The sequence below is a fragment of the Ovis canadensis genome, chromosome 6 (assembly GCF_042477335.2).
Source record: "Ovis canadensis isolate MfBH-ARS-UI-01 breed Bighorn chromosome 6, ARS-UI_OviCan_v2, whole genome shotgun sequence".
NCBI lineage: Eukaryota > Metazoa > Chordata > Mammalia > Artiodactyla > Bovidae > Ovis > Ovis canadensis.
Window position 1 is genome coordinate 129,884,387 of NC_091250.1, and position 21,090 is coordinate 129,905,476.

Genomic DNA, 21,090 nt, shown 5'->3' on the forward strand with positions numbered 1-21,090 from the left:
GGGCTCAGGCCTGGTTTCCGTGGGTATCAGACACTCTGGGAAGGGCTTCCCACTCCTGCTGAGCAAGTCTGGGGAGGTTCAGAGGCCGGGCTTGGAGAAAGAATTCCCTCCGTGGGGCCTCTGGAGGGGGGTGGTCTCGGCATCTCTCCTCACCTTGGCAGTTTGACCAACACACTTTCTATATACATTATACTGCTAGGAAGGCGCCAAGAACTCCCCAAACATGCCAGAAACCAACAAGGCCAGACAGCTGTTTTACATTTAATCACCACACAGTTCGGGAGGTGGAGATGCTATGAGCCTCGTGGAGATGGGGAGAGTTGGGGAGGGGAGGTTTCGGGGCTTAGCGAGGCCAGGCCACCACCCTCCAGGCCTGGGCCCGGAAAGGAGGCGAGAGAACTGCAGGCTGGGTGCTTCTCTACGTCAAGCAGCGGCTCCACAGCCCCCAGAGGTGGGACCAGGTGAGGATCAGTCTGGGACCCTGCGTTAGGTCTGCAAGGGGTAACTGGGATGGCTGCCCACCCTCCCGATGGGCAGCAGTGAGCCAGCAGAGTGGGACAGCGGGCTGACCACCCTCATCCAATTGTCTCCACATTGGAGATGGGGGCCAGGAGGTGTGAGGTTCTGAGAAGTGACATGAGTGCCTGCCACTACGTGGCTAATCTTGTTCACTATATTTTTAATTCTTAGACTGAAACTGCAATGAGGATTTGTCTAGAATGCTTGTGGGTGCTGGTGACAAGGGGTGAGACGGGGGTCAAATCACAGAGGGTGTGAGTGACACATGGGCTCCGGGGAGGCGCTCTGGGCTGGGGTGGTTGGCCGCAGGGTGGCAAGAGAGGGAGGAACAGGCAATAGAGGGCGCCCAACACAAGTTCTTGGACCACTAACAACTTTCTTGGCTCTGGATTTAGAACAATGGTTTCTGTCGTTGCGGGCTTTCAAAACCCTAAGACTGAGAATGAGGGCAGGTAGGGATTTAGAGAGTCGCAAAGAACACTGTAAAAGCAGATTTATTAATCTGAGGTATTAAATTGGGGATTAAGCCAGGCCCAGAGCAAGTCGGTAGTTCTCTGGTAGTGTTTTCTTAAAATAAGCTCAAGAGGGCACACTGGGCTTTGGAGGAGCCCTGGTATTAGCTTTCCTTAAAACATCCAGAAATGCAGCCATTTATAAAGCCTCTATTACGCCCTCAGCACTGTGAAGGCTGCTGATGTGTTCTATTAACAGATTTCCTTTCTAAAGCTCTCACTCCTCCTGCCATCATGACCGCAGGTGCGGAGAGCTTTTAGAGCTATGACCTAGGCAGCAGAAACAAGCCTGGGGTTCTCGGGACCAACACTAATGACTACAGCCAAAATTAATCTTCACCGTACGCCTCCAGATGTTCTGATGTACGGATACCCTTCCTGTCCCTCTGAGGTTTCTTCTCTGGTAGTTCTGCCTGGGGCAGCCCTCAGCGCTCCTGGCAGTCAGGCGCCAAGCCTCGCTTGGAACCCAGGCCTTCCAGCTCCCAATCTCTGAAGTCTTGTAGGCTCAGGGAACATACCAGTAAACAAGATAAGCCCAGTTTGGCTCAGGCAGCCCACATTCTTGGAGGACGTTGAGGAACGGGTCAATAACTAGTGAACAAGAGGTCTCTTATTCCGGGGCTTTGCATGATCCTAGAGGTGGGGCATCTGGCCTCTGACTCCTCTCAGCTACTGACCAGCCCTGGACCTTGGGCAGGCGACTTCATCTTTCACTCTTTGTTGTTCAGTTGCTCAGTTGTGTGCAACTCTTTGCGACCCCATGGACTGCAGCAAGCCAGGCTTCCCTGTCCTTCACCATCTCCTAGAGCTTGCTCAAACTCATGTCCATTGAGCCAGTGATGCCATCCAAACATCTCCTCTGTCACCCCCATCTCCTGCCTTCAATCTTTCCCCAAATCAGGGTCTTTTCTAATGAGTCAGCTCTTCACATCAGGTGGCCAAAGTATTGGTGCTTCAGCTTCAGCATCAGTCCTTCCAATGAATATTCAGGATTGATTTCCTTTAGGATGGACTGGTTGGACCTCCTTACAGTCCAAGGGACTCAAGATCTTCGCTAGCACCACAGTTCGAAAGCATCAATTCAGTGCTCAGCCTTCTTGTCCAACTCTCATATCCATACATGACTACCGGAAATACCAGTTTTGACTAGATGGACCTTTGTTGGCAAAGTTTAATGCCTCTGCTGTTTAATATGCTGTCTAGGTTTGTCCACTCTCTACCCACTGTTTTTTTTGGGGGGGGCGGGGGAAGGCGCCTGCATGTGGAAGCCCCACCAGGGATCCAACCTGCGCCACTGCAGTGAAAGCGGCAGATCTTAAGCACTGTACCGCCAGGGAAGTCCTGCGTGACAGTTCTGATCACAGATCGTGTCTCTAGATTCTGCAATACTGACGGAAATAATGCAATGAACACTAGGCCAGCGGTTCCTAAACTTGTCTGCACATTACGCAGCTTTCAAAACAGTATCTTACCTCCAGAGACTGTGATTTAGTTGGTCTGAGGCGTGGCCTAGCCTTTAAATTTTTCAAAGATCTTCAGGTGATAGAGAAGTGCAGACAAGTTTGGGGAGGAGCGGCGCTGTGCCCTGTCTACCGGCTCAATAAGAGAACTGTCAGAAAAGCCCGTTTTACGGATGAAGAGACAAGGCCCGGCCGGGAAAGCCTCAAAGCGATATGCTCAAGGCTCCATGTTCCAGGCCGGAGCTCCGATCTTGCCCAGCTGGCCTCCAGCTTGCGGGCAGGTGGGGGGCGGGACCTTCCTCTCCCACACACCTGCTCGGGGTGGGCAGGGCCACCCATCGATGCGCTCCGCCGCTCGGCTCCCCACGCCTGGTCGCTGCCCGCTCGTGCCCCTTCCCCCTCCCAGCCGCTTCCCACTTCCAAGATGGCCGCGGGTGGAGCCGACCAGGTAAGGAGGCCCCCTGGTGGGTGTCCACGGGGGCTCTGAGGGCATGAAGATTCCCTCAGGCCTCCCCTCGCGGCCCTTTTTGGCCTTCGGGAGAGAAAAGGGCGGGCAATGCCGTCCCGGGGCCTGGAGAGAGCGGGCGACCGGGCTGGAGAAGGGGCAGAGGGACGAGCGTCGAGCTCAAGGAGCAGCGGCGGCGCGGCGGGGGTGGGGCGGTAGCCCGGGCGGAAGAGCGGCTGTGCCGGCAGGGGGCGGGGCGGGGCGAGGACGCGCGGGGCGGGGCGAGGACGCGCGGGGCGGGGCGAGGACGCGCGGGGCGGGGCGAGGACGCGCGGGGCGGGGCGAGGACGCGCGGGGCGGGGCGAGGACGCGCGGGGCGGGGCGAGGACGCGCGGGGCGGGGCGAGGACGCGCGGGGCGGGGCGAGGACGCGCGGGGCGGGGCGAGGACGCGCGGGGCGGGGCGAAGGCGCGCGCGGGCGGGGCGAGGGCGCGCGGGGCGGGGCGGGGCGGGGGCGCGGGGCGGGGTGAAGGCGCGCGTGGGCGGGGCGGGGGCGCGCGGGGCGGGGCGAGGACGCGCGCGGGCGGGGTGAAGGCGCGCGTGGGCGGGGCGAGGGCGCGCGGGGCGGGGCGGGGCGGGGCGGGGCGGGGGCGCGCGCCGCCGTTGGCCGCGGGCTCCTTGCCGGCACCTGCCTGGTCGGCTCGCCGCCTGCAGCGCCCAGCGTCTTCGCCGCGCACGTTGCGGGTCCCGCGGGGCCTGGGCTGCGGGCCCGCGGGCCCCGGGGATGGCGTCGGAGCCACGCTGACTCCGGTACTGAGGGCCTGCGGCGGGAGCCGGGCCGCGAGGGAGGGAAGGGGCCGGGCCGCGCGCGGGGCCGCTGCCACCTGCTGCCGCGTCGGCCGGAGCGGGGAGGCGGCGGCCCTGAGGCGCGGCCGGGCGCGTCCTGCCTGGCCTGCCCCCTCGGCGCTGCGCGGCCGCCGCTCTTTCCCGCGCCCGGGGGAGCGCGTGGGGCGCGGGGAGCACCGCTCCTTGGTGAGACGCGCGCCCCGAACCGCACCGTTTCCGGAACTTGACGGAAAGTTTTCACCCTCAGACGCGCGGGGCTCCGGGGCGGGAGACGAGCCGGCTCGGCGCGCGGAACCGCTCCCCCGACCCGCGAGAGCCCCGGGACCCCCTCCACTTCAAGGTCCCTGAGCCCCGGGACCCTCTCCATCTCAGAGTCTCTGAGCCCCGAGATCCCGCCACCTCAGGGTCCCTGAGCCCCGGCCCCCCAACCTCGGAGCCCCCCGGAATCCCCTCCACCTCATTGTCCCTGACCCCCAGGACCCCCTCCACCTGAGTCCCTGAGCCCCGGGACCCCCTCCACCTCAGAGCCCCCTGGGACCCGCTCCACCTCGGAGTCCCTGAGCCCCGGGACCCTCCCCCACCCCGCACCTCGGAGCCCCCGGGACCCCCTGCATCTCAGAGTCCCTGAGCCCCGGGTCCCCATCCACCTCGGCGCTCCCCCGCCCCGAACCCCCTCCACCTCGGAGCTTCCGCCCCCTTGCTTCTCATGTCCTTGTCCTCCCCTCTTTCTCTTGGGATCCCCGTTGCCCAGGCCAGGGACTCCCTTTTTCTTCTGAGACCCGCGCCTTTGGGCTGCAGCCCCCAGCCTCAGACCCGGGCACTGCCGCGTGTGCCCAGACTGGCGGCGGAGGGGGCCCTCGTCCAGCGGATGTGGGCACCTCACCCCTTCGTCCTGGCTGCCTTTGTAGGGGGTGGTTGCTGCTGGCCACCGTGAGGTCCCTGGCATGGACCAGGCACACCTTTCAGCTGTTGCTTCCTCCTGCCCGGTTTATCTGGCCAGGACCAACTGGGTCTAATGTTTGCCTATGACTTCTTCTCAACTTCACACCTCCCCCCTTAACTGGGGTGCTCCTCCCCCAACCCGCCTGGCCTTCCCCCAGCTAAGACTGTCTTACTGCTGTCTTGGTTGTGGTATGTTTGATCCCTTGAGACTGTGGACTCCCAGCCCCTGATTTCCAGCCCTAGTGAGAACCTGCCCGTGCTCTTGGGACTCAGGGTTGTTGAGTGAATACACCCTTTGGGAAACATCAAGAGAGGTACAGTAATTGGTTTGGGGTCATGCAGCTGGACAGCTGGAGACAGGCATGGATGAGATTCAAATAGTTAGGTCTCGGGGCCAGACGCTGCTCAGTGAGTGTCCTTCGTGGCCCAGCAAGTCCTGGCAGGTCCCTGCTCAGCGCTGCTTGGCTGGGCTTACCCTGGGCTCGTGAAGCTGAGTTTTTGCAGTCTGCCCCCAGCGCTCCTCTCACGTTCTGCATCGGCACTGCCTCACCTGGCCTTCGCTGGTCCTTGCCCTTCCCCTCGGCACCCTCTCTCTGCCTCTCCACCCTCCACTCCTCCATCACTTTCCTCCACGGCCCTTCTCCCATCTGTGCAGCAGGTGAATGCCTGTCTGTCTTCCCTCCGCTTGCCCTCGCTTGTGCTCTGCTGAAGACCTCTACGGAGTGGACTCAGCTTGTCCGAGGAACAGCTTGTTTTGGAATCGGTCCTCCCTCGGTCAGAGCTTCTTGCCGCCGTGTCCCCGCCCTCAGCACTGAGGATGCACGCTCCACATGTCGTGGGTGCCCGTGGAGCTTTGAGACCTCAGGGGAGATTTGTCATCTTAACAGGCATAATACGGGAGAGAGGATCTTAGGCACGTGGGTATGTGTTGTCTGTTCATGTTTGTTTCAGGGAGGGTGTAAAGTTTCTAAGGCTTGGGTTTAGACTTCTAGACTGTCAGGTTGGAAGGACCTCAGATAGACTGGCTGGGCTAATCGCCTCATTGGACAGGTGGGGAAGCTGAGAGCTAGGCTCAGTCAGTGCCCGCAGCAAAGGTGCGAGGAGGATGTTGGTGACAGGCGGAAGGTGTGGAGTGAGGCCCCGCAGACTGGCTGTGTCTGGGCTTGTTTATGCAAATGAGTTGCTAAAATAGTGCGCCTGAGCCGGGTGCCCAAGGAAGAGTAACACCAGCAGGCATCTTCTAAGGCTTGATTCTAAAAGCTTTATGTGGATTTCTTCACCCTCACTTTGTCAACTGCCTAATGAGATAGGGTCTGTTGTCGTCCCCCTCCCGCTAGGTGAAAAGTTAGTGGAGAAGTTAGACTAATCCAGGATCACACAGCTGGTAAGTGGAAGAGCCAAGACTTGAACCTAGGCAGTCTGCCTGCAGAGCCTGCATTATCTTTTCCCCTTGCATAGTTTCTTTTTGAAACTTTCTGTGGAAGTGCACAGAGAAGTCTAAATATTGTTGGGTTTATCTTCGATGGTCACAGCGTTTAGGATCTGTATTAAGCACTCCAGCAAGCCAGGTGTGGGGTTTGACGTCAGAACCTGGTTTGCATCCTGTTCTCTTGCTGTGTGACCTTGGGTGAGTCGCTCAGCCTCTTTGAATCTCAGTTTCTTCGGTGTACTTGGCAGGCTTGTGATGATTAGAGAATGCAACAGCTCCTAATAGGTGTATGTATATGTGTGTGAAAGTTGCTTGCTGCTAAGTCTCTTCATTCGTGTCTGACTCTGTGCGACCCCAGAGACGGCAGCCCACCAGGCTTACCCGTCCCTGGGATTCTCCAGGCAAGAACACTGGAGTGGGTTTGCCATTTCTTTCTCCAATGCATGAAAGTGAAAAGTGAAAGTGAAGTCGCTCAGTCCTATCGGACTCTTAGCGACCTCATGGACTGCAGCCTGCCAGGCTCCTCCTTCCATGGGATTTTCCAGGCAAGAGTACTGGAGTGGGGTGCCATTGCCTTCTCCGTAGTCAGTTCAGTTGTGTCCGACTCTGTGCGACCCCATAGACGGCAGCCCACCAGGCTCCCCCGTCCTGGGATTCTCCAGGCAAGAACATTGGAGTGGGTTCCCATTTCGTGACCCCATGGACTGTAGAGTCCATGGAATTCTCCAGGCCAGAATACTGGAGTGGGTAGCCTTTCCCTTCTCCAGGGGATCTTCCCAACCCAAGGATCAAACCCAGGCCTCCCGCATTGCAGGCAGATTCTTTACCAGCTGAGCCACAAGGGAAGCCCCCTAATGTGTTTGGTCTGTGGCAAATGTTCAGTAAATTGTTTACCATATTAATAATTAAAGACTATAAACTGGGTTGGCCTTGCTGAGTGGCCTTTCTTCCTAAGCCATCAGTTGCCTCTCAGTCACTTTGCAGGTCCTTATGAAGATTAGTTTTGGTAAATTGCTGTATGAAACTGAAATATTTTGGTCTAGTGGGGCAACCGCCCTGTGCACTGAGTGCCCTTAATCTAAAATGTCCCACCTGTGCCTTATAAATTGGAGAAGGAAATGGCAACCCACTCCAGAGTTCTTGCCTGGAGAATCCCAGGGACGGGAGACCTGATGGGCTGCCGTCTATGGGGTCGCACAGAGTCGGACACGACTGGAGCGACTTAGCAGCAGCAGTGTCTTATGAGCCCAACTACCTTTGGACAGTTTAAGTGAAGTATCTGTTTCTTAGGGTTGGGAAGGAGCCTTTGGGGAGCCTCAACTGTTTAACACCAGTTCCCGCCTATTTGCTGCTGGATGGAAACTTACTAACCTCCACTGTGTTGAGTTCCAGGTGCCTCAGAGTTGCCATTCACTCTTCAGAGGAATACATTGGGCTTCTAGAAAATTCTTTCTTAGGGTTGTTTTTATCCTGAAGAGTAACTTATTTGAATAACAAACTACCTTTTCTAGTTGCCTTTCACGTTCTGGGTGTGTGTGTCGGTGTGTGTGTCTGTGTGTGTTTTGGCTTTACCTCTTGGCATGCGGGATTTTAGTTCCCTGACCAAGGACTGAACCCATGATTCCCACAGTAGAAGCATGGAGTCTTGACCACTGGACCGCCAGGGAGGTCCCGACTTGCCCATCCTGTGTAACGCACGTTCCTCCATTGTTTTCGGCTTGCTTGTACAGCAGTGGAGACAGTAATAAGCACCCTAGAGTCAGATCCAGATCCAGGTCAGAGCAGGAACACTCCACCTGTGTTCTGTCGGGGCCTCAGTCTTGCCTGTGAGATGGGGACAACAGTGTTCTCAGCTCCGGGGCTTGCTGTGGAGGCAGCAGAGACCACACAGACAGCGGGTGTAGACTCTGGGCTTGTGCCCAGCACGCAGCACGCACGGGCACGCGGAGGCGGCTGCCGGGTTAATTGCTCCTGTGAAGGCCCTTGAGGCCCCAAACGGCCTGTGCCTTTCTTTTCAGGCTCCTTTCTGGCTAAGCCAGGGCTTGAATTAAAAAGAGAAAGGCACTCACAGCGGTTGGTGCTTGGGAACCCTTTACAGAGCAATCTGTTTTTTTTTGTTTGTTTATTTTAAAATACATATTTTAAAATTTTTTATTTATTTATGGCTGTGCTGGGTTTTTGTCACTACACGTGGGCTCTCTTTAGTTGCAGCGAGTGGGGCCTCTCTCTCGTTGCGGGGCACGGGCTTCTCGTCGCAGGGGATTTTCTTACTGCGGGGTGCAGCCTCTAGGGCGCAGGGGCTTGGGAGCCGCGGTGCATGGGCGTAGTTGCCCTGCAGCGTTGGATTTTAGCTTCCAGACTACGGATCGAGCCCATGTCCCCTGCATTGGCAGGTCGATTCTTAACCACTGGGTCACCAAGGAAGTCCCGAACAGCCTGATTCTCAGGGAGGTCTCCCTGACGTTACGTCCAGGCTTGAGGGGAAGGCCTGGGGGAGCCACTCCTGTGGGGACCCTGGTGGTCCCACCAGAATCCTCCCCGGGAGACATGAAGGACCTGGAGAGGCCTTCAGGAGGGTGACGGGGGCGTTGGAGAGAGGGAGTGTCGTGAGGCCCTGCGTGTGAAACCTCGGGCAGGAGGCCACATCTGACTCAGCAAGCTCAGTGTCATCGTTCCCATCTGTGAAATCCTGCTCTTTGGCTGGAGGAGTGAGGATTTGAGGAGGTGCTCAGTGTCTGCATGAGGGCTGCAAGGAGCAGAGCTTACTGAGGGGCTGTAGGGTCGCAGACTTGGGCTCAAGCCCCAGGTGCTGCCACATCCAAGTGGAGACCTGGGTAGGCTCTGTGCCTCAGTTTCCTCCTCTATTCAGTGGGGTTAGTGCCTGGTGCAGAGAACTGTTGAGGGCCCTAGAACAGACTGGTGTGTTAAGAGCCTCCAACAGTGCCTCGTGCTCACGAGATTGTAGTTTTATGGTGATGCTCTGGGTCGGGAAGATCCACCCCCTGGAGGAGGGCATGGCAACCCACTCCAGTATTCTTGCCTGGAGAATCCCCATGGACAGAGGCGCTCCAGAACATGGGGTTGCAGAGAGTCAGACCTGACTGAGAGACTCAACAGCAACAGCTGGTGTTGTCCGGACTTGCAGGCCTAGTGTCTGCCCTCCTAAAACTTCGGATCTGTGACAGACGTGCCCTTAGACCATGGCTGACAGAAAGGAGCTCTGTGCGCCCAACTCTTAAGCAGAAGGCACGGAAATAGGTGGCAGGGCTGAGGCTTGGCAGCGAAGGGGAGTGCACCCTCCCTGGAGGGTTGAGGGCACAGCGCCGTCCCCGTGGGATGGGAGCGTGAGGGGACCGCTCTCCCCCGGCATCAGGAGAGGAGGCGGGACAGGAGGCTGTGTATAGCACACGCCCCGTGGACGGGAAGGAGCCACGGGGACGAGCGCAGAGGATGTGTGCATAGACGGGCGGAACAGGTTCTCCCCGAGGCCACCCAGGGGTGGGTTTTTTTTTCCCCCTGGGGATATAACTAAATCATTTAGCTGTGGTTTCATAAACTGTTTTTTTTTTTTTGTATTTATGAAGAGTTGGTTTTAGTCTTATTACTTTGTAAGAAGGAGAAAATTAAATTGTTTCTTCGAGCCCGGCTTGTTTTCCAAAGCCTTGTTTCCAGTCACCCGTGGAAGAGCCACTGTCCACTCTCTTGACTTGTGTTAAACTAAAGGTGGGCCCCTGGCGGAGTGAGATCGTTCCAGCCTCTCCGGGTGGCCCTTTGCCTCTTTGTTTCCTTCAGAACTCAGTTTCTGGCAGGTAAATAAAATTCCGGTGGCCTTGCCACCTGGAATAAAAAGCCTTCCTCTTACCTGTGCTTGACGGCGTGCGTGTTTCTCTCCCGTGGGCGGCGATGGCTGCTCATGGTCAAACTGGCCTCTGGTGCCAGGCTGTGCCTGGGGACGCCGAGAGCCCAGGTCACGTTCTGTGACGCCCGCAGCACGAGGGGTCATGTGTGACTTTGGGAAAGAGCACAGAGGGAAATTTTCTTTTGCTGTCCTGAGCCGTCCAAGGTCGAGCGTGTCAACCCTTGCCTTCTAGTCTAGCAGCCGACCCGGCGCGCAGAACGGTCATTGCTCCCGGGCCGGGGCTGCTGTCCGCACGCTTTGCCGGGAGAGCGTGGTTGCATTTGCTTCTCTTCCGTGAGCTCCCCTGCCCACCTTGTTGTGGAAACACAACCCAGCTCCCAACAGAGGTTTCTTGGATGGACAGCCGCTGACGCCTGCCCGCAGCTAGAATCCAGTCGTTGGGAATACTTAATGCAGCAGATAGGTTTTCTCATCCTTCACCATTGGAGGTGTTTGCCCAGGCATCGACATCCAGGTGCCCTGCCTGCAGCTTGGGAGTGCAGGGAGGGGACCCTAGAACTGCTGAAGGTGGGGTGTAGCCACAAAGAACCCCAGAGAGAGGAGGGCCTGCAGCTTCCTGGGGGGCGGGGAAGGCTTCTCCGAGGGGCTGCCTTGGAGGCGTGCTCTGTCTCCGGGGACATGAACCCCCGGGGTGCTGGTGGCCGAGCGGGGGACAGAGTCCCCAGGGTGATGGGTGTTGACAGAGGTGGGCTGGCGGCCCGAGACTGGCGGGGCTGGCAGGGGACGGGTCCCCGGGGCTGGTGCTGGCCCGTGGAGTCGAGGCTTCCTCTGTCTTGAGAAAATGTGTGACTTGGAGGCCAGCCATGGGCAGCTGCCTGCTGGCCGCCTTCCAGCGTCCACACCGCTGCCTTGCTCGGAAGCACGCCCTTTCCTTGTGCAGGCCCCGTCGGGAGGCCGGCTTTGCTTTGCGCTCCGGCTGACTCCAGGTGGAAGCGCCTAAGGGCGGGTGGCTTGGCCCTCCCAGAGTGGGGTCTTAGAGGATGTCGCAAGCGGAAGGACTTTTTCCCCTTTTAAGTTTCTCTCTCCAGAGTCTGTTCTCTGAGGCTGTTTGGCAGGTTTCAGGAACTTAGACTGGACCTGGAACCCTTGGAGCCTCAGAGGCCCCTCAGCTTCTCCCTAGAAGGGGCCCTGGGGCTGTTCCCGGTGGCTCCGAGGCCGGGGGGAGAGGCTGTGAGCGGGCCATCGGCAAGTGGCTTCGGCCTCCACCCCACCTGCTCTTCTCGTCCCTGGCTTGTCTTGGCAACGGAGGAGCAGGGGGCCTTGGGCTCCCTTAGCACACTTGTTCCCTGTTCCTGTCTATTCTGGTGTCAAAATGTCAGTTTTAAGTCCGCCCCCCTCCGTGCGTGTCCTCTGTACATGTGGCTGAAGTAGAGGGCACCTGCTGTGTCAGACGGGGGGGTGAGCCGCGCTTCACCAAGGCTCCTCCTCTCGCTGCCCAGAGGCCTGCCTAGGAGTTTCATGCTGCTGCCCCAGTTTACTCCTGGGCCGAAGGGGAGTTGACTCTCAGAAAGGTTAAGTGTCTCCTGCACTAGCAAGTCAGGAGAGTTTCCACCGGGCCTACCAGAGGGTCTCAGCTCTGCTTACTGTATGTCCTTTTGTGTTTATGGGGTTTTTTTTTTTTGTCAGTGTGACCTGTTGGAATGTTGATGGTGTCTGGATAATTCCCATCACCTCTACCACAGCCAAAGATTAGCTCTTAACTAGGTGCTAAAAATGTTTCTTGCTGTATTTTCCTTTTAATTAGAATATTTTTTTAAAACTTTAAAGTCTGTACACAGGTTTGTCTTCCTGTTGTGGATGCTGTGGTTTGACAGTGTAGTTCAGTTTGGGAGTTTTGCCAAGTCAGAGTTCCAGGGACAGTTTGCCGTGGCCTTGCCTGGGAGGAACTCGTGGCTGGGGACTCAGGGTAGGAACTGCAGCACTGGGAATTCAGGGCAGCGTGAACTGCGGAGCATTTAAAATGTGTTCCCTGTGGTGAGCTGATGCCCAGGTCCTTTTGGTCCTTCTTGCTCTGCAGGTTGAAAGTGAAAGTGTGAGTTGCTCAGTCGTGTCCGACTCTTTGCGACCCCATGGACTGTAGCCCACCAGGCTCCTCTGTCTGCGGGATTCTCCAGGCAGGAATACTGGAGTGGGTTGCCATTTCCTTCTCCAGGGGATCTTCCTGACCCGGGGACTGAACCTGGATCTCCCACATTGCAGGCAGATTCCTTACTGTCTGAGCCCCTAAGGAAGCCCTGTAGGTTAGGGAAACGCTTTACTTAGTGTGATCACCTGTATGATCTCATTTTTGTATTAAGCTCTCCTTTCATTTGCCGTCTTGTTTTGGTGTTGTGCAGTGTGGTTCCATCTTGCCAAGGAAAATTGATAACCAGTTAGTACGACACCACAGTTAGATGACCCTTCCCTACCACTGGGCCACATTTCAAGGTTTCATATACAGTTTGGTCTGTCCCTGGACTGTGTGTTTTGGCTTCGCTCCTTATCTCTATCTTTGCTCCAGTGCTGTGCTGCGTGCCGGGCCCCTTCAGTTTCTGGGGAGGAGAGGCATCACCCTCCCCTGTTGTCTGCTTTTAATGAATGTGCTTTTGCCAACTTGACATTGAGAGGCCCGGCCAGGCTTCCTGAAGGGGAGCAGGACGCTCACTGCAGAAGCTAAAATAACACCCGAAAGGGAGTGGTTATCAGTGTTGCTGCGAGGCTTCAAAACTTGCCGTTTGATGACAGCAGCCGCCTGCAGAGTGCTTGTGGGAGTTCGAGGTGGGGGTCGGGGGTCGGTGCCTGCTGACGCCTTTCTCATGGCACTTTCTTTCATTCTCCCGAGCCGTCTAGTGGAGTTGGGGTTAGAACCCAGGCATGTCTGAGTCTGGAGATCCCTTCTGTATGTTGTTCTGTTCCCTGGATCAGACGTAAATGCACCACTGGGTTTCTTTAGTTTTCGGTATTTTAGAGGACAGTGGGAAGGAACACAGCGGAATGCGCCAGGCTCTCAGTCCGTGAGGACTGCGCCTCTCACCCCCTCATCCCCGCCTGAGACTGAGGCCGTAGGCAGGGCCTCTGTGTCACCAGCAGCTCGGACTCTCCCCATCAGGCGTTTCCTCCAGGTTCGATTATCCTTCTTCACTGAACCAGCCTTCTGACCTGGGTTTTATAGTCCCAAACAGAGCCATTTGACCCCTGGGTGTGGCTGGTTTGGGGGCCAACTGTGTAGATCCCAACTGAGCTGCCAAGTGGCAGCGTGACCCTGGAGCCTTTTCTGAACCCAAGCCTCAATTTCGTCCGTGGGGAAGCAGACAGCATGCCCCGCCGTGGAGACTCGAGTAGGGTGACTGAAACTCCGTGGAGAGCACCGCTCACCTGCGTCTCGGGCCGTCTCATTGCACCTGGCGTACCCGGTCCATCTTGTTTTCTGTCCTGATGGAGACGTCTTGAGTTTTATGCTGTTCACACATGTTGCGCCTTGACTTGTGTGTGGGTTATGAACTCACATACTTTCGACAGGTATCACTTGTCTGCTATTTTAGAAAGCACGGAAAACAAAACCCCTTTGCTCTGCTACCAGTGCTGTCCTGAGGACCTCAGTTGTGACCCGTGGGATACTTTATGATATCGTGATAGTACTATGTTTAAACTCTAGCTTCCGGTCCTGAACTAATACTCTGGCACGTAGGGCTTGTTTGAATTTCATTTTTCAAGGACTCCTCTTTTGAAAGGGGCGCCAGAACATTTGAATCCCAGAGGAGCTGCATCTTTGGGTTTTACATCCACTGTCTGTATTTCCATTTTTGTGTTGTTTTTCTTTTTCCCCTAGTTTTTCCTTGGACCAAGATGACTGATGGAAACCTTTCCACCTCTGCAAATGGCGTAGCCTTGATGGGCATTCTGGACGGTCGACCAGGAAACCACATTCAGAGCCTGCAACACTTGACTCTCAAGGCGCCCAGGTCCCTCTCGTTGCCTGAGTATGGGCCTAAGCTGAGACTCAGTGCTTTAGAGGATCGGCACAGCCTTAAATCTGTGGACTCGGGCATTCCTACCCTCGAGATCGGCAACCCGGAGCCTGTCCCCTGCAGCGTGGTCCATGTGAGGAGGAAGCCGTCCGAGTCGGAGATCGTCCCTGAGCGCGCCTGCCAGAGCGCCTGCCCGCTGCCCTCCTACGCACCCCCGGCCCCCTCCGGCGCCGAGCGGGAGCAGAGCGTGCGCAAGTCCTCCACGTTCCCCAGGACAGGCTACGACTCGGTGAAGCTCTACAGCCCCGCCTCCCAGGCCCTGCAGCGCAGCGACAATGTCTCTGTGTGCAGCGTGTCCAGCCTCAGCACGGAGCTGTCCACCACACTATCCGTCAGCAACGAGGACATCCTGGACCTCGTGGTCACGAGCAGCTCCAGTGCCATCGTGACCCTGGAGAACGATGACGACCCGCAGTTCACCGACGTCACCTTGAGCTCCACCAGGGAGACCCGTGACCTCCGGCGGGACTGTGCCGGTGAAACGGAGGAGGGGAGGAAGCTGAGACTCCTGGGACCGTTCAGTCACTTCTTTACCAGGTAATGCGGTCTGTGTCTCTCTAGAGGAGCCAGGCTGTTCAGCTCAGACCCGTGGCCTTGTTCCGTCCGAAGCGTGTGGTGTGTTTCCTGCCCGCTGGGCAGACGCTGTTGTACAGATAGCCAGGCCGTCTGCCCCCAGCAGCCAGGCATCCTGTGGGCCGAGGCCTGGCATGTTGGCGACTCTGCGGTTTGCCCCCTTGCTGCTGGCTGTCACTCCTGAGGCCCTGGCTCACGCGCACAGTCTCTTGCCGCTTCCTGGCCGCCGGCCTCTGACGTGCTGTGACTGAGGGTGGCCTGTGAGTGGCCATCGTTACTAAGTCAGCACCCTTTGTCAGCTGTATCCTCCGAGGGGCCCTTCATGTTGATAACTGGAGTTTCCTGGGCTAAACGGAGGTGCTGGTGAGGGTGATAATCAAGTTAGTAACCCCAGGCCCTGCTGGTGTGACCCAGGGCTGGTGTGTCTGGGCGGCCCTGGGCGTGTCCCCTGCGCTCCGGCATGGCTATGTTCCTTTGTCCGCATCTGTTCTGGGCCTCCTGCTGAGGTGTGGCCCCCCCCAGCCACCCACGTTCCCGCCTGTGCTAGGAGCGGGCCGCGCACCCCATTCCCCTTCCCCAGGGTGGCCTGCGAGCCAGCCGCTGAGCCGGGGGTGCCGGGCTCCCCATGGCTCCCCGCAAGCTCCCGCAGCATCTGCCCGTCTCTTGTGCCTCACGTTTACGTTCGGCATGCGTCTTGTGTGTGTGTCCTGGGCTCTGCTCTTGACCAGAAGTGGAGGGGTAACATGGCCGTGACTCTGGGGGGTTGCAGACCGACGGTGGTGGGGAGGGGACACTCAGTCAGTCACACAGGCAGGCACAAGCTCCCGCGCTGTGGAGCGCTGCGAGGAGGTGCCGGGGGGTCTGGAGAGCGGGCCTGGAGTGGCCGTCGGCTCGCCAGTGGCTCTCTGGAGGGCAGGAGCCAGGACCGGGCGGCTGGGCCTGCTCCTGGGGTTGCCCTGGCTGCCTTGTGCGCACCTGTCGCGGAGCCCACGCTGGGCGCTTTGCGGTGCTGGGCGTCCCTTCAAGATGGCGTGATGTGCTGGCTGGGTCAGCTGGAGACCTCTGTGGCCGTGGGCACTCACGTCCGCTTATGGCTGCCTCAGCTGTGTCATCAGCCAAAGTGAGGGGTCGTCTTGCATGAGGCTGAGTCCAGTCCTGAGCGAGAAAGTTCCCCGACATAGGCTCTGGTTTCACGGGGCACCTCTTCTCTGTGATGCACCCGTCAACAGGTACTGCTGTAGCCCCAGGAGAATTCCCGGCTCCAGACCTCAGTGACTCCATAGTCGCCTTCAGTGGAGGAGCCCAGGAACTGTCGGGGACACCCATGGTCCCCTCAGACAGTGCTCTGTGGTTCAGATTCGAGCGGCCACCATCCCCTTTGTTCAGATCAGAGTTTCTAACTTTCCCTGTTTGTGAATACCATCTGTGAAAGTCACCCAGTCATGTCCAACGCATTGTGACCCCACGGACTATACAGTCCATGGAATTTTCCAGGCCAGAATACTGGAGTGGGTAACCTTTCCCTTCTCTAGGGGATCTTCCCAACCAAGGGATCGAACCCAGGTCTCTTACATTGCGGACGGAGCCTTTACCAGCTGAGCCACAAGGGAAGCCCGAATACCATCTGGGTGCCTGTTAAATATGGCTCTTCAGGGCCCAGCCCAGGTCTCCAGGATCAGAGTCTCAGGGAAAATGCCTTGGAGACGGGTTTTTAGAATCCCCTGGGGTTCTTGGCAGATTTGGGAAGCCTGGCCCGAAAAGAGAGGTGGCTGGGAAGCAGCATGGAGAAAGGAGCTTAGCTTTGGAGTTCAGCAGACCTGCACCTGTGTTCTCGCTGTGTGACCTTGAGCAAGGTACTTCACATCTCTTGAGTTTTCTTGTCTCTAAAACAGCAGTGGTAAGTGCCTGGCACAGGCTGCCTGTTAGGCGTTGATGGACGGCTTATGTCCTCTTAACTGCGTTGTCATTATTTGCTTTCCACGTCAGCCTCTTCATCTCCACAGTGGATATGATGAGACTGCCTCGTTGCTGGGCTGGGGGCGCGGTGGGCTCCCGTGTGTGAGGCTTGGTGCAGACCCAGACAGAGCAGGCCTGGAGAGCCTGTTGCTTGCTGTGGGAGTCCTGGCGGCGAACACTTGGTGCGCTGCCTTTGTCTCACTCTGGTGGAGCCACTTTTCCATTGAGAGCAGATGCCGTCGGTCACTGCAGATCGTTTCTTGAAAATCTTTCTCAGCTTTGTGCCACGAAAATCAGACATCTCCTCTTTGTTTTATTTCTTACTTCTTGTCTCCTTACCCTTGTTTTTGAGGACTGTGATACTGTAATTAGGAGCCGTTACTAAGTACCTTTGGAGTGTTAATGACAGATGAGTCAAGATGTGTGATCTCATGGCCCAAATGTAGTAGCACAAAATTTGTAGCACAAAGTTTTTGCGCCAGACTCTTGAGTATTAGAGGAGAGTTTCAGCCTATAATCCCAGAGGGGAGAAAGGGTGGCAGTTCTGTGCCAGAAGGATTCGGGACCCACTAAGCATCTTACAGGTGAGCTACGGAGAGGGCTGGCCCACAGTGGGCACGCAGAGGACGGTGGACCGCGTGTGTTATTGTCGCAGGCAGGGCTGGGGCTGGAGCTGGACCTTTGTGGTTCCCAGCCTGGGCCCCTGAGTCATCCTGCTTCTCCACTCTCCCCCGCTGGAGCCCGGGCCGCCTGTTCTCCTGTTCCTCACCACATCCACTCTCCACAGCGTTTGTGGGCAGCAACGTGGGCGGTGTGGGGGAAGGCCAATCAGGAGACTGGGGCGTGCAGGCAGGCGCTCAGGGGGCCGGGCACTCGGGGCGGGGGGGGGGGGGGGGGGCTGGCCTGCGGGCGCCCCGACTGCCTGATGAGGGCGCACTCCCGGGGAGCACCCCCCCACCCTGGAAGCCAGGCCGGCTGCTGTCCGCGCCTTTGCCCCTTTTTTCACACAGGCTGCAGTGAGCGCCTCTGTTGCCAGCTCCACCCTGAGCTTAGAGATAGTCCCTGCCCCTCGGGGAAGATGGACACACAGCGGGGCGGGGGGCACGGGTCTTGGCATGTGTGTGTGTGCGTGCATGCGGGCGTGCATGTTGGCGAGGGTGCTGAAGTCAGGAGCGCTGGTAAAGGAGTCAGGTTGGCTGGGTTCAGTGTGAGCTCTCCTACTTAACAGCTGTAGGACCTTGCCAAGTTACTTCCCCTCTCTGAGCCTTCAGGGGCATAAAACTACCGAGCAGGCTTAGAGCTCGAATAGGTAGAGTGTCCAGGACCTTCTGGCACTTGCAAGTAGACGTTATCAGTGATGCTGGCATAAACGTGATCGTTTCTGAAAAGCGCGTTTTGTGGCGCGTTCTGTAGTTCTTGCCCGCACATTGGGCTTTGCTTTGGTCAGTCCGTTAATGGGAAGAGTCGGGGTTTCTCCACTTTGGCTCTGCTGGTACTCGGGGCGGGGTGACCACGTCTTTGTGGTGGAGCCTGCCTTGTCCATGGAAGGCTGCTGGCCTCTACTCGCTAGTTTTCAGCAGCACCTTTCCAGTGTGGCCACCAGAAAGACCCTCATCCGTTGGGGGTGTCCCCAGAGCGCCAGGGCAGGCGGGGTAGGAGAGGTGGGCAAAATCACCCAGCCGATGAGAACGACTGAGCCAGCATGCGGCAAATGTTGGTATTTAATTGCTTCTTTGTGGGAAATTTACTAATGTTTTGTATGTATTCTTTTAATTGAAGTGTAGTTGATTTACAATATTACTTTCATTGATTCAGTATTTTAATGGATTTACTTCATTTAACGGCTTCCCTTGTGGCTCAGTTGGTAAAGAGTGTCTGCCTGCAGTGCAGGAGAGCTCGGTTGGATTCCTGGGTCGGGAAGATCCGCTGGAGAAGGGACAGGCTGCCCACTCCAGTGTTCTTGGGCTTCCCTTGTGGCTCAGCTGGTAAAGAATCCACCCACAATGCAGGAGACCTGGGTTCAGTCGCTGTGTTGGGAAGAGCCGCTGGAGAAGGGAAAGGCTACCCACTCCAATATTCTGGCCTGGAGAATTCCATGGACTGTATAGTCCATGGAGTCACAAAGAGTTGGACATCACTGAGAGATTTTCACTTCTTCACTCCACTTGAAGTTATTATTAAGTGTTGGTGGCCTCCACTGCTGTGGTATGTTTTGAGCAGGATCCTCATCTCATGTAGATGAGAGGGACAGTGTTAAGGGATCCTCTGAGCCCAGAGCGCATCAGAGCCTTCCTCGAGAGAGCTGGCAGCACCACTAGAGGGTCGGGCCACGTGCTTGCCTTCTGCGGGAGACAGGGCTGGGGTGTCTGGGAGGCCCAGGCCCACGGCTCTGCTCCGGTCTGGGAGGTGGGATTAGCTCTGACCACGTCCATCTCCTTTTGCGCAGCCCCTCGTGAAGCTCTCAGGAGAGGGGATCGGCACGTCCCCTGCCCAGAAGAGGGGCTGGCACTGCATTCGAAGGATGAGAGGCGCGTGCCAAGTGCCCACATGGAGCAGAGGGAACCACCTGTGGGGTGGCCAGGAGGCGTGGGGCACCTGGCTGGGTTTAAAGGACTGTAATGATGCGTTTTTCTGCTCTGCTTCCCGACCTGGCCAGGAGCGCCTCAGCGGTGCGCTGTGTGTGGTTTGCCCTGGCACCGAGTCGTGACTTGAAGGTGGAGACAGGTGGCATTGGTGGGCGAGAGCCAACGCTGCTCCGACGCCAGTTTCAACCTCCACTCGGCCGTTTTTGACTGGTGTGGCCTCCAGAAACTTCGTTAACCTCTGTGGTCCCAGGGTGTGCTGGGTGACAGGGGTTGACTGTACCTCTTGTAAAGAGTGGGCGTGGGGATGAAACGAGGTCACGCAGGGGCAGCTCTGGGCAGAGCACACACCCAGTGTGAGCATGTGGGCTCCTGGGCCTGCTCTCTTGCTTTTGTTGGGTTTCACCTCAGGTTGCTCTTTTTAAAAAGGGCCTGCTGTCTGAAAAAGCTCGCAACCACTGGCCTAAGAGAACTAAATGTTTGTGTGGGCACTTTGACTCGGCGTGGGCGTGCGCAACTGAAATTTTAGTTCCTTTACTGGTCTAGGCCTTTGGGATTTGTTCATTTGAAAGGCAGCCTGAGCAGTGCCAAGGAACACGTTTGCTGCTAGCTTTCTGATTAGGGAGGTGAGCGGGAACCAGAGACACGTGGCGGCCGGAGCCCCTGGCGCGGGGGGAGCAGGCAGAGTGCAGGGCCCGCCGGGCGCCGTTCTCAGCCCCTCCGTGCGGCCACTTGGTTTGATTTTCAACTCCCGCAGGCAGAGGGTGGGTGTTAGCTCCTGTGAGCTGGCTTGTCCATCCTCCTAGGGGACCTTCCTGCCCTGGGGAAGCCTGAGAGTTAAAGACGTGTATTTCTTGGGTCACTTGCAGCTGGGGCTCCCGGCAGGAATCAGGCCCCATTTATGAAAGACGGGAGGCGGAAGTTAGGTGGAGACCGTTTCTCTTCCCCTTTGGGCTGTGTCCTCCTGTCTAGTGGTGTCACAGAGATGTGAGCCTCGCCTGCAGCATTGCCCAGCGTCCACTCCCTGACCGCGTGGCAGTGGCTGCTACCTGCATCCCGTCGCGGTGGCCCCCGTCACGGTGACCGTGTCGCTCCCTCGAACTCGGTCCTTCCTGCGGCAGCTCGTATGTGACCACTCCCCTGGTGTGTCAGTCCTGTATTGTTCAGGGAGCCATTCCTGGGGCCCCAGTTTAGAGCCAGCCGCTTCAGCCCTTAACAGCGACTGGAAGTCATCTAATTCCTTGAGTTAAATCCCTTTCTGCTTAAAATTCCTAGAGTGATTTCTGTATCCTGCGCTGAAAACCAGTGGATTCAGGTGAGTACTATGATAATTCTCTCCCCTAGGGGAGGAGACTGCTGCAAGAGGTGCTTGCATAGCTTCACGGGGTACAAAGATGGTCCAGGGTTTGGACTCAGAGCTTAGGCTTCTTTTCTGAGAAACAGAAGCTCATGCTTCAGAAGGTTGCTGGGGTTAAAGGGGAGGCAGTGTATATGTCTGTGAAGCGCCTGGCCCATGGCAGGCCTGTCAGTGTCTATTTATTTACTTATTGCCCGACTACCGCTTTGACCCTGTTGGAATTAGTGTCAATAAACTGAGGTGTAACACTGTAGCTGAGACTTCCCTGTAGCATCCACTTGCCAGCATTCTTTCTAACTGAAGGATAGTTGCTTTACAGTGTTGTGTTCGGTTTTGCTGTGCGGCAGAGTGAGCCAGCTACATGCGCATCTGTACATCCACGCCCCCCCGCCGTCCCCTCATCCCACCCCTCGAGGTCATCTCAGAGCTCCAAGCCGAGCTCCCTGTCTATACAGCCGCTTCCTAGTTTAATACTAAGCAGTGATTATAATAATATCAATATTAATGTCAATCATATCAATTGCTGTTTAATAAGCAGCGATCT

General features: G+C 57.1%; 1 protein-coding gene across 2 annotated transcripts in view; it reads left to right on the forward strand.

The window, feature by feature from the left end:
• Window positions 1–1,003: 1,003 nt before the first annotated feature.
• TBC1D14 (TBC1 domain family member 14) overlaps window positions 1,004–21,090 on the forward strand; it is a 117,648-nt gene continuing 97,561 nt past the window's right edge. Inside the window, exons 1-2 of one of the 2 annotated variants that reach the window (XM_069594786.1) lie at window positions 1,004–2,939; window positions 13,880–14,615. In XM_069594786.1, coding sequence (XP_069450887.1) covers window positions 2,705–2,939; window positions 13,880–14,615 — 971 coding nt within the window. In that variant the 5' untranslated portion in view covers window positions 1,004–2,704. Of the gene's footprint in view, window positions 2,940–3,560; window positions 3,746–13,879; window positions 14,616–21,090 lie in introns of those variants that run through there. The other variant, XM_069594787.1, reaches the window with a different exon arrangement.